The sequence below is a fragment of the Melospiza georgiana genome, chromosome 6, assembly GCF_028018845.1.
Source record: "Melospiza georgiana isolate bMelGeo1 chromosome 6, bMelGeo1.pri, whole genome shotgun sequence".
Taxonomy (NCBI): Eukaryota; Metazoa; Chordata; class Aves; order Passeriformes; family Passerellidae; genus Melospiza; species Melospiza georgiana.
Genome location: NC_080435.1, coordinates 7,279,034 through 7,291,567, shown reverse-complemented (window position 1 = coordinate 7,291,567; position 12,534 = coordinate 7,279,034). Strand labels below are relative to the sequence as shown.

The 12,534-nt window shown below is 42.5% G+C and overlaps 1 protein-coding gene across 4 annotated transcripts in view; it reads left to right on the top strand.

Annotated features, from left to right (window-relative positions):
- Positions 1–6,800: 6,800 nt before the first annotated feature.
- LRP4 (LDL receptor related protein 4) overlaps positions 6,801–12,534 on the top strand; it is an 84,435-nt gene continuing 78,701 nt past the window's right edge. For all 4 annotated transcript variants that reach the window (XM_058026030.1, XM_058026029.1, XM_058026026.1 and 1 more), the window contains exon 1: positions 6,801–6,907. In XM_058026030.1, coding sequence (XP_057882013.1) covers positions 6,823–6,907 — 85 coding nt within the window. In that variant the 5' untranslated portion in view covers positions 6,801–6,822. The remainder of the gene's footprint in view (positions 6,908–12,534) is intronic.

Sequence of the window (12,534 nt, the reverse complement as noted above, 5' to 3'; positions counted from 1 at the left end):
CCTACAACTCTACTGACATAGAATGAAGAACAAATGAAAACATAATACACAGCCTCAGATTACCTTAAACTCTTAGAATGCTAATATCATGTTAAATAGTCAAGTTTCTAAAATCTCAAACTTGCAATGAAATAGACATTAAAGTATATGTGACTGTGAGGGAGGTTAGATGTGTGTGCATACATGTGGGTGACTCATGTGAAGGGAGTGTACAAGTCTGGATCTTGCTCCCACCTGTGCCTTTATCCAGGTCTCACCCAGTGCTCGTAGGGAGCAATTAATTTGTTCCCTCACTCCCATTTTTCAAGAGCTAGTATGACAGAGGGAGAGGTGTTAAGAAGTATCTCTGATTCAGCCACCTGATAGGAAAGCAGATGGTTGACATCTTATCAGAAACACTCAAGGGTTATATCTTGTTTGTGTTGGCAGTACTTGCCAGACCTATCATGCCAATAAAATATTAGAAGTGAATCATCTTCAAAAAAGAAAACTCTCTTTATCATTCTGTCTACATTTTTACATCTCCATAGTGGCTTCTGCAAACAAGAAAGGTGTTTGTAGAGCTGAGAGAAAGATGTCTGTCTTTCACATCTATTCCCATGACTACTTGTTTCTTTACAGGCCCAATTTATGAATTCTAGGTTTTTTAAGAAAGGAAAATTCAGCCCGTCTAAGCTGTTCCACATACTGAGATATAAGGTCGCCTTTCTTTCTGATTGTGTGATTGATTTTTACCACAAACTTCTTATCTGAGTATAGCAACTATTGATGGCCAACTACATTAATAGCTGGAAGTCAAAGAAAGACACAAGTCTTCAGTTCTTTAGAAAATGCTTCTCTGTGGACTCAAAAATTAATTTAGGAGATACAGCTTGCTACTTATCCATTTGAATGTGTTTGGGGAATAAAGGTGGCTAGGCTTCTGTCTTCAAACTGAATTCTTCTTTTGCTGGCTTTTGAGAGAACATTTCCCTTTTAAGCTCTTCCTCTTCTCCTTTTTTTCTGTGCCAGAGTGAAGGTATTAAGCTGTGCAGTTCCTAAGGGTAGGCCATAGGCTACCTTTGCAATGCAGACATTGTGCAAGGCCTGGATAATTGCCATTTCACTGCAGGGAGGAGTCTCATCAGGAATAGAAGAGGGTGTTTATTTGCATTATTTTTACATAGAGGATGTTAGGGAACCAGCAAAAGAAGGAGCAGAACGAGCTTTCAAAAACACAGAAGGAGCTACCATCTCAAAGAAAACATGAAGAAAGATTTGGTTTGGTCTGTTGTTTGGTTTTGCAGGTTTTTTTCCTATTTTGAAATTCAATTTACTTATGGTTTTGTTTCCTTTTCTTCTTCTTCTTTTTTTTTTTTTTCCTAGAGTGAAGTATTAAAGGGCCTTAGAAGTTGGTTTCTGTCCCACCTTCTAGATACACACACAAAAAGGGGTGGGGTTAGATGAATCTGTACTTTGGACATTACATTACAAAGGACCTTTTGCAAGATTCTTTATATCTGAGGTTTTGAATGTAGCCATTTAATGTAATCTTTAGTTTTGCTGGTCTGCACTGCGAAGTAGAATTAATAGTGGTCCATGAGATGATCATAAAGTTTCCCACAACAAATGTGCAATTGGAATGCTTAGAAAACGGCAGTTAAATGAAAGGTCAAGAAAATTAAGTAACAACTAAACTCTCATCTGCTAATCTGAATTTTATATTTTTGTGAATGAAAGCAGTTGTGGTAACACTGCAGAAGATGGCATCTAGTTTTATTAAGAATAAGTGAGCAGTAACTTAAGAAACACTGCAGGGGACAATGGTGACAGTATTTGAATGTTTATGACACCTACAAGCATCTCTGGGTACACAGTAGTAGTGCCAGTACTTAGAAAGGGAAGGCAGCAAAGGAAAAGGTGATAACATAAAATATAAATGAATGTTAAAATTTCATTTAATGTATTTAACACGGAGACCATAATTTACAAACTAGGTAACCAGATGCAAAAGCTGTCAATCCTGCATCTCTTTAGAAAATTAAACAATTTATTTACACCAGTAAAGTTGGACACCCAACTGTCCTATGTATGGGTAAAATTTGACTTTTAACTTACCTGGTAATTCAAGCTACCACCTCTTTAGTTCACTGGTGGTATGGAAGAGGGAACTCATGTGGATAATGTGCCAGTGAAATAACTAAAGAAATTTAAAGGGCCACTGGAAAATCTCATGGTCTAATACCTACGGTTTTATCATTTTGGTGTTTTTCTGTCTTTGCTGTTTATTTCGTGGAGGTCACTAGTAAAAAAGAATTTGGTCAGAGTGCAGAGTTTGTAATTATCTTTACAGTTAGAATTTCCTGAACTATTGTTGAACCAAAGTTCGCTAGGGGTTCTAAAAGATCACCTCGTCCAGTCTGCGCTGCATCAAGACTAAACATATCAAGGCTAGTACCAGCATGCTTATCAAATTGTGTTCTTATGAAAATCCAGTGAAAGAGACTCCACAGTCCCCCTAGACAGTCTGCTCCATTATTGAAAAATCCTCAGTTGGAATGCTGATCAGAAAAATCTTTTAAGCATTTCTTGTTGCAAATGAAGTTGACTCTTTTATGTCTTTCTACTGGAGCCATAGAGGATGGCTGATCAACATCTCTGTAATTAGCTCTTATAAATATCATAAAGCTGCATCTGGCTTGAAGCTTTTATATCTTGACTAGGCATACCTAATTCTTTCAGCTTTTTCTCAAAGGGATTGATTTATACATTTCTAGTTCATATTATGTTCTTGTTTCTCTTCAGTTGTTTTTATGTTTCTATGGTGTTCAGGCGGGACCAGACACAGTATCCAACCGGGTCTTCTGTATTGTGCGAATTTAAGAAATCAAATTGTCTCCTATGTGATACACCTGTTAAGGTGTTCCAAAATTCAACACATTCCTGGCAGTGCTGCTGCACTGTTGGTTTCTATTGTTTGCTATCCTAATATGCTCTATCCGTCTAGTCCAAAATTCCATGCAGTTTATTCATTCTTCATTCTGTTTCCCAAGAATAATATGTTTCTAACTACTGTATTTTTCCTTGTTGGTTTTTGGACAATCTGACCAATTTGTGAATGGGATTTGGGGTGTCTGATCTTATCCTTCCTAGTCTTTCCAGCCCTTTGCCTTTGTTTAGAGGTTATCAGTTGTTGTAGCACAGATTTTACAAGCATAAATATTGCATCATTTAAGTTGTCAGTGAACATAGTAGGCAAAACAGAACTCAGGACACATCTTGAAACAAATCTGAAGTGCCTTTGCCTTTTGATGAATAATGACTAATGACCACTGTGGTTTCCTTCTATCAGATGCTTGCACATCTTCCCATATCTGTATTTAAAATGTTGTTCCATGAAAGTGCCTTGTGAGATGATGCCAAAAGCCATACAAGGTGTATCATATCTGTTGCCTTCTGTTCACACAGCGAGCTTTACATTACTTGAAAAAGGGAACTTGGTTTAGCATAAATGCATTTTGCCAATTTTTCATGTGTTTTTCATTCTAGGAAATTAATTCACTCTATCTCAAGTATTTAAAACACGATTGACATAAAACCTTTCTGAACGAAACAATTAAGCTACCCAATGTGTTGTTCTCTTCTACGAAACTTGAGGTGTGGAAAATCATCTTCACAAGGAAAAGCTCATTTGAATCCTTTAAAAATACTTTGATAGGTAAGACTTAGACTTTTTCTTTCTTTCTTTCTTTCCCCCTTTTTTTCTTTAAACCTATTATTAAGATCTTTGCAGTTTCAAAATAGATAAAGTGTCTTTTCCCTAACAATCTTACCTTGTTCTGGTCCCTTTCTTCTTTTTCTAATGACACCATGTTCTTGGTTTTCTTTTTCCTGACACAGGTTTGTTATTTAAAATCACCCTGAAAATGATGCAAACTATTAATGTTATTTTGTAGCACTTATTTTCTGTCATCGGATTGGTTTATTTCTCAAATGTTTCTTTTGGAGGGGATGTATCTGAATTATGTCCCAAAATGGTTAATAGGATAATAATCTTCTTCCTGTTCCATTTATAATGACTGGTTGAGTTTTTTTTGCTTGGGCATGTTGTCATATAAATTAATTGTTAATTATATTTTAATTACTTCTTTCTCATATGTCTCACAACACTTGTGTTATATATCACTTATCAGTGATCTATAAATTGTTGCTGGTTACTTCATGATCCTCCTCCCTCACAGGTGTGGGTAGAAGCAAGTACCCATGCTGTGCATGGGTTGAAGTGTATTCTGATATTTCAATAACCTTGAAGTTATTTACTCTGAAAGAGGCAAGACCAAAGCCATATGGTTAAATTCTACCAGCATTATTTAGCAACTAGTCTGCTTTTACCATAAATGTCCATTTTCACTGCATAAATCTACTTTACAATTATTCCTCAAAGATCCCAAATGTAATCAGGGCTATATTTAATCAAAGTATTTATCAACAGGTAGGTAATTGAGAAGTTTATAATATACATTTTCATCTGTTCAACTGCAACCTATTTAGGAGATTTTTGGGAAAGACAATACTATGTGCTTCTCTAACATTTCACCAGGGGATTTCAAAATTACTAATAAGACAGAGATATAGTTTAAGGAAGAGAGGAAAGTGATTTACCAGAATACAGTGCAAGATGCAGAGGACTGGTAACCACTCTTTAACAGAGTGGGTAAAAACATTTGTTCTCTGGGGAGAGAAGAACTGAGGAGCTAACAAGTAAATTTATTTGTATGTAGGACAAATATTTTTCAAGAGGCTTTTTTTTCAAACACAGGGAAACACTCATCTTAACAGCTGACTGTTCCATGACCTAAGTATATAATTATCAAGAAGTTCTGGGCCCTATGTCTGTTCTTTATCCCACTCAGTACTTCAGCACCTAAACTTCTAAAAGCTTCTGTGGGCCTGAAGTCAGAAGGACTCCTCTGAGTTACACTATGTGATGATCTAGCCTTAGTAGAGAATATAAACTTAAATGAATTTTGGTTATGTTGCTCTGTATTTTAGGGAGATTCAGTGAGGGTTTTGCATTCTAGTCAATCAGCCAGTCAGTGTGAGGTTATTGTTTTCTCTCTCTAAACTTTAACCCACTATTCAGAATTCTTCCCCTTCGGCCATCTTAAACTCTGGTATGTTGAAGTTTATTATTTTACAATAATTGCGTGTACTTTCTGTCCCTCAGTCTGTCACTGACTCCAAGTCAATATTAGGATAGAGAAGTTTTTTAATCTCTTCACCTCAACCAGTCCCTCTTGACTACCTGTATTTGTTGTTACTCTTCTGCAACTTTGCACACTTTGCCCATCTTCCACTAATGGGGATCTATTCCTATCTTGAGGCAGTGGTTCTGCATATAAAAAGTCTTCTTTCTAAAAATTTTGGTGGCCATGTACAGAAGAATTTAAACACGGTTTGTTGCTTATGTTTCTTTTGGTGTTACTGCTCTTGGGAGTTCTCCTCAGTCAAGCTGTGTTGGATTATTTTCTCTTTTCACTGAGCACAATTTGTCAAGACAGTCCCTGTTTTAATTTTACGTTGACATTTTTAATAATACCCCTTGTCTTCACCATTTTACACTTAATTAGGAGTGGCATAATTCAATCACATGCTGTGCCATTTTCTTACTCTTGTGATTATTTAAAGGATGGGATCAATTACAGCTTCCTCTGGATTCATCTATGGGAAGGCTTTAAACAAGATCATTTCTATTACTGTCCCTTTGGTGTCAATTTGACAAAATTCTCATCTTCTTCTGTGGTCCAGGGTTTGGACTATCTGAGTCAGCCTTCTGTTCAAGTCAATACTTTGAAATCAACTGAGATTAATTATTTAACAACAGTCCCTATGCATTAAAATGTCAGATAATGCCAAAAGGACTATAAAACTGGCTCTAAGGGTGATCTCCAGAGAAAGCCCATCTGCTTTTTAGTGCAGCAGAGAATATAAGGCAATTGTCCAAGAGTTCATTTCTACTGCTGCAGGGAACGACCCTACATCTTGTTTTAGGGTACCTGAGATTCATACGTAGTTAGCTGTCTTCGGACACCGCGGCTATAAGGAAAACACCAAATAGCAGAATATTGTCACGAACGGAGGGGAAAATCAGACGATTCTCATAAGTAGCAACTTGCATGCTGGGCAAAGGGCTCGTGAACGTTTTCCTTTCGAAGGAGTTTGGCAAACGGGAACAGGACGGGGAGAAGGGCTCTGCGATTTGTCCTGGGTACAGCAAGCTCGCACAAGTCGGGAAGCGGTGGCAGCGGGCTGGGACCGGAGGATACCGGGCAGCCCTGCTCCGGGCAGCCGAGACCCCGGAGCGATGTTCCTTGGCGATGCTGCGGGAGTTGGGACAGGGAGAGCCGACACCGACGGCCCCGAGCACCGGAGCCGCTTTGGGAAAGGCTTCCCTGCCCGCGGCGAGGGAGCTGTACCGGGAGCAAGGACTGAGGGTGTCCGGGGTGCTCTGGGCGAGCCCAAGGGTCTCGCCGAGGTGACGGCCCCTCGGGGTGGGGAAGGGAGGTGCGCGTCTCGCCGCGGAGCCTCCGCCACGGGACCGCCTCTGCCTCGCCGAAAGTTTGCGAAGTGCCTCGGCGCTGGGGGGAGCGGGGCGGGGGCTGCCCCGGCAGAGCTCCTCCTTCGGGGCCGGGCCTGGGCGGGCGGAGCGGGGAGGGAGCCCCCGGCCCCGGAGTGCCGCGGCTGCGGACGGAGCGAGCGGCGGTCGCGTCGGGGTGCTCCGCGCAGGAGGAGCCCGCGACGTCGCTGCGGGCGGCCCGGGCACGGGGCCGGGGCGCTGCCACCATGAGGCGGCGCGGCAGGGGTTGTCTCCTGCCCGCGCCTCCGCAGCTCCTGCTGGTGCTGCTGGGAGCGCTGCTCCGCTCCAGAGGTAAGCGGCTGCCGCGGCACGCTCTGCCCCGCGGCAGCGCGGGGGGCCCGGCTGCCGTCCCGGGCTCGGCGGCGGAGATCCGCGCCCGGGCGGAGAGCCCTGCCCGGCCGCGCCGCTCACCTGCCCGCGCCCGCCGGGCGGGGAGCCCTGCCCTGCCCTGCGCCGCCCCGCCGCGCTTTGTCCGCGCCCCGTCCCGCGCCCGGACGCGGAGCTCTCGCCTTCGCCGTGTCGCGGCGGGCTGGAGCCGGCGGAGTGCCCCGGCAGGCCGGAGCGCGGGGCGCGGAGAGGCGCTGCCCCGGAGCCCACGCGGCCGCTGCGCCCCGCGGAAGTTTGGCGGCGGCGGGCGCGGGCTTTGTTCCCGCGGTGCGAGCGGCGGGCCGGGCCGGGGCGGGCGCGCAGGTTGCCTCGCAGGCTGCCGTGCCCGGCGTGTCGGGACAGCCGCCGCTCCGGAGCAGGAATGCAGCCGCGCACCCGCCGCGACGGGCCCCTTAAAGGTACAGCCCGGCTTCGCGGCGGCGCCCCGGGCTACCTGCCTCGCCTCGGCGGGGACTGGGAGTCCTCCCGCAGCGCCCTGGCACAGTGGGGCCAGAGCAGGAGTACCAAAAATAGTGATGAGGGGAGGCTTTCGCTGCGCTCCTAGCGAGCCGGGAGGTAGTCTCATCAAGTCTCTCCATGAAAACTTTAGCTTTGTGGTTGCTCTATCAACTGACATCTGCTGTTTCTTCGTCTTGTGCCGTGGTTCTTGATTTTACAAATGCGCCCGGTGGAGAAAAAAACATCCAAACGGTTCGCAAAATTGTTTATAAAGAGTTAGAAGGCTTTTGGGGGAGGGGTGTGAGAGGAGATGCGTACCTCATTTCTTTCCCTTCACTGCTTTGGCAGCTGCTGTATAATTTCACCCATCCGTTTTCTCCTGTGCTACTCTGAAATTACAGGAAGCATTTGCAGTAGTGCTGCTGACCTCCATCATTCTACAAGTATTGCCCCTGGGGCACAATCATAGGAAGTTTGGGTTTCAAGTAATATTATTTCTCTTCTAACAAAAAAACTAATTGCAGGCAGCTTTGAAGAATGTGCTAAGCTAACTTGGATAGACTGACTAGAGAGGGCTGTAGTGCCGTGTATCAGAAAGCCTGCTTTTTAGGAGCCACAAGGACTTGAGTTCCCCCATGCCTCACAGATACTTAGCTGCCCTCTAGGAGTGAGAAGGATCTAAAAGAGAGATCTTAGTGTAGGTACAGATCTGGATGTGTTTTGTTTTGGCTGTTACCCAGGTGCTCCTAGTTAATGTGTCTGGGCTGTTAACAGCCATGTGGGGGATGTCTGACTGTAAAATGCAAGTTTGCTAGTAGGTGGTTGTTCCTTGATGTCTCTAGGATGCTTTTTTTATGGCAGTTTGTTTCTCTTTCAAGTAGTTTTCCCATCAGTGCACTTTTGTATCCTCTTGTCGGGTGACTGTGAGTTTATGTTTGGATGTGCCAGCTGCTTCCAGAAGTGAATATCCTCTTTCCTTCATCAAAATATGAGGAAATAAGGACACAGTTTTGCAATAAGGACACAATTCCTGAACAATCTTTTTTCTATTTGAAGTAGGGACAAACATGAGGAGATACTAGGATTGAGGTGGCAGAGAAAATGCCAAAATTTGTGATGAGTCCGTGTTCTTTGACTTAGCTAGAAAATTTTCCAAGTTGTCCCTTAGAAGTACCTGCAGGGGTGGCGTGCAGCTTAACTGTCACAAAGCATTCACGGAAGTCGTGATGCTGAACAGGTAAGCTGTTAGAAACTCCTGGTCATTCACTGCTCTGCCTCAGTACAGGACAGCGTAGAGCAAACAAGTCTGCAAGACTGACCTTTGACTCTTTTGTAGTGGATAGTGGCAGATCAAACTGGATAAGTCTGTGCCAAAGAATCCCCAAACCAAAAAAAGAGGTCTGCAAGTATCTTGAGCTCTTGGAAAAGTGCACTGCAGGTAAAAACAGGTATAGAGAGGGAATTTAATGCTCATGTCAAGCACTGCTGGTGGCTGGAGCAAAGAAGGACCTGGTGTTAAGATGGTCTGTGTTAGTATAAATACAGAATGTCACAGAACCCGTCTGGCTGATGTGTTTGCTGTTTTGGCTCCTGGAGCTCTGTCAGAACAATACATAGCTAATATCAGAGTTTCACTTCTGAAACATCTTGACTATGTTTTATAGTTGGAAACCTAAACATATTGCTTCTGTGGAAGTATATTTTGCAGTGGGAATCAGAGTTTCAACTGCCTGGCATTGCTGTTGGTTCTGCAGCTATTAGCCAAGTGTAAAGCACCCATTTGTCAACTTGGAGCTGATAATGTCCTTCCTGGGTGTGCTGAGAGTGCCAGGATTTGCTGAATCATCAATTTGGATGATATTCAGAGATCTCTTGATCACCCTGAATTATCTTGACTATTTTTTTTTCCAGAGTGGTGATGGTTTTTTCTGTATTTCTAAAATGACGAGCAATGTGCTGCAGGTGGTGACAAGTGATGGTTTTTTGTTTTGCTTTGGACAATTCCATCCACTAAAACATAGTGGAAAAGCATATGGCATAAATCTTCCAGTATGAAGTTAGCGTAACTGTTTTATTTAGTATATATAACCAATTTTCTTTTATATTCTCTTTCTGGAAGCTTTCAGTTGTGTGCTATAGCACTGTTTTCTGCAATAGAGAAACTCTTCTTATGTCTTGGAAGTGTGGGTGTATGCAGCAATTTATATTAATAGGTGCAAAATTAATAGGTGCATAGTTGCATAAAGTGTTTGCATTTCCAGAATGTCTTGTGAACCTTGAAAAGGGATATTCTGTCCATGTGGGCCGCAAAATATGATTGCAGAAAACTGGTGGTTGTTTTTCTACATTGTATTCCTTGAAATTACAGAAGGAAAAAGTGGTTAGATACAAACATTATCCAGTTGTTTGTAGTTCAAACGAGAAAACAGTACGTGCTGTATGTTAACTAGAAAAGAAATCAAAGTGATTTGTATTTTGTTTTTACTTGTAAATGCTCTCCAGACTAGTGAAATTAACATTAAAAAATAGTTAAAACATTAATTCTGTGAGAATGATCTGTAGTCTGATAGTGCTCTTGAATCTTCGTGCACTCTTGTGAAATAGGCAAATATTATCCTTGTTTTGTAAATGTGGGAAGTGAAGTAGAAATTGTCTTGCCCAAGGCCAACTCCATTTGCCCTAGAATGCAACTTACAGTCAAACACAATAGAATGTATGCTTCATAACACTTATAAAAGCTGATAAAGAGATATTATCTTAAAAACCAGTCAAGGTTTTAAAAATAGGTTTATATAGTAAGTGCATGTTCTGCAGCTTCATTGAATTCCTTTGCTGCTTGTGACTATTTCTCTTTTTAATAATACTTACATTTCTCTCGCTGATGGTCAAAAGATCATAAAACCACAGAAATTTTACTGACTCTGTTGGAAAGGGTGAATTGGTAAATAAAGTGTTATTAAAAGAAAGGTGGATACTTAATTTCTCTAGTCCTCCATTATTTGTGGCTTAGCTGTTTGTGATGTTTTGTAATATGGGTTTACATAATCAGATGGTATATATTAGACTTAAGCTGACCATCTTTTAAGGTGTCTGGCTTTACCTGATAAAACATCCAGAGCTGGAGCTCTGATATACAACAAACCCACACCTTTAAATGGTATACTGTATTTAGTGACTGTCTGTGTTTCACACAAAGCAGGGCAAAAACCAGTAATGTAATTGTCATCCACAAATCTCATGTCCTTGGTGGTTAGGCTCTTACTTTTGTGTCTGTGGTGTCAATGGTTCTTTGCCATTGCTGTTAGGTTAGGTATTACTCTTTTATGGGATTTTGTTGTCTCTACTGAGTGAAAACTGGGCACTGTAATGCTCCTTGAATCTCTTCTTTCTTCTGTCTGTAGATTTCCATTTCCTTGTACTAAAGATAGTAAGCATATGGATGCAGGAGCTTGTTATTCTGTAGACTTGTGGTTTATTCATGCTTTATACCTGGTTGCTCTGGGACTGTTACCTGGGAGTATTTGACTGCCCTCCTGTTGTGAGTGAATTCATGTTCGGGTTTTTTAGCTTTCCAGGCATGTTTTTTTGCCTCTCTTGTGCAGAGCTGTCTGATAGATGCTGAAGTGTTCCAGCCTTTGCATCTAGTGTGGGGGACTCTTGAGCTGCAATCAGTCTTTCTGTGAGCAGCAGATATCCGTGGCTGTTGAGACCCTAGATGAAAGAAGACTCACTGTGTAAGGGCAGGAAAAGAAGTTTTCATAAAGACTTTATTAACATCAAATGGAGCTGATGTTTGTTGAATTTTATAGTGCTGAATTGTGAACGACTGAAATTCCTCATGTCAGGGAATTAGGTAATTTAATATAGAAGATAAAGAAAAAAAGGGAATGGAAGTATCATGAGCCCTATTCTGATGGCATGAAATGCATTAAGCATTCTGGTATAAGCATGTTAGCACACCTGTGGGTTGAAAAGTAGTAACAGAAGCTTTGTCATGAGGTTCTTAGGTGATTAGGTTCTTCTGGTATTAGCCACCAGTCAGCAAGTCACAAACCATTAAGATTAAAGGACAGCAATGTAGGTGCATATTCAGTGTTTGCACTGCTAGCTGGAGTTTTGTCAAAATGTATATGACCAAAGACAGCGCAGATCTTGTTTCTCAAGCTGTTGTATGTTGATAGCAGCTTTCTATTGTTGCAAAACTCAGAAGTAAAAAGCACCAGATTTTTTCCCTGAATAGGTTAGAGTTAGAGTAGAATTCACCTTCCTGTACTGTAATGATGAGGTTGTATAAGGAACTGTTGTCCAGCAAAGCTTCCAGTAAATAAAATATTTGCCTGAAAACAGCCCCCATGTTCTGTAGTGTCAAGGTGGAATTTTACTCTTGAAGTTAAATCTGCCAGCAGTGAGACGTTATCATGACTCCAGGCAGGGGAGACTCCTCTCCTGGCTACCAGCATGGTGACTTCCTCAGTATGCCCTAGCAGGGCATAGTCTTCTGTGTCTCTTTGTTACTGCCTGACAGCCCCTCCCAGCTGCTGGAGCTTTCTGTTTCTATTGCATAGCAGCAGTTCTTTAATCAGAAATCTTGTTAGTATTCAAGGATAATTGATCCGACTCTCTGGTAGGGGGTGGGGACCCAGCCTTGCATCCTTCTCCTACTTGCCACCCCTAGTTTGACCCCTGTTGTCTCTTTGTTTCCTCCTGTTAAGTTTGTGCCAGTGATATGTGTGTGTGCTGTTTTTCCAAGCAGCCTGAAGTTGGCTGTAACCAAGAGCAGCAGTTAAATAGAGCCCGATTTCCCCGCTTCCTGGCGTTCAGTTGTTCGGCTCCATTTTCTGGTCTTCTGTGTTTTTGATTTGCAGAGAAGGAACTTACTTGGTGCCCCCGGGCATCTCTTAAACCCATTAGAACAAACTCCATTATTTCACTGTACTTAGAAATCCTCCTCCTTTAGCCCCAGCATCCATCAAAATAATGTATCCTCTGTAAGGCCCTCTGGAAAATGTTTAATAGGATCTTTTCAAACTCAAGGAGAGTTCCAGTTGGAAAGGGGGAGGGGAGAAGGCTAATGGAAGATCTGACTGTGACTT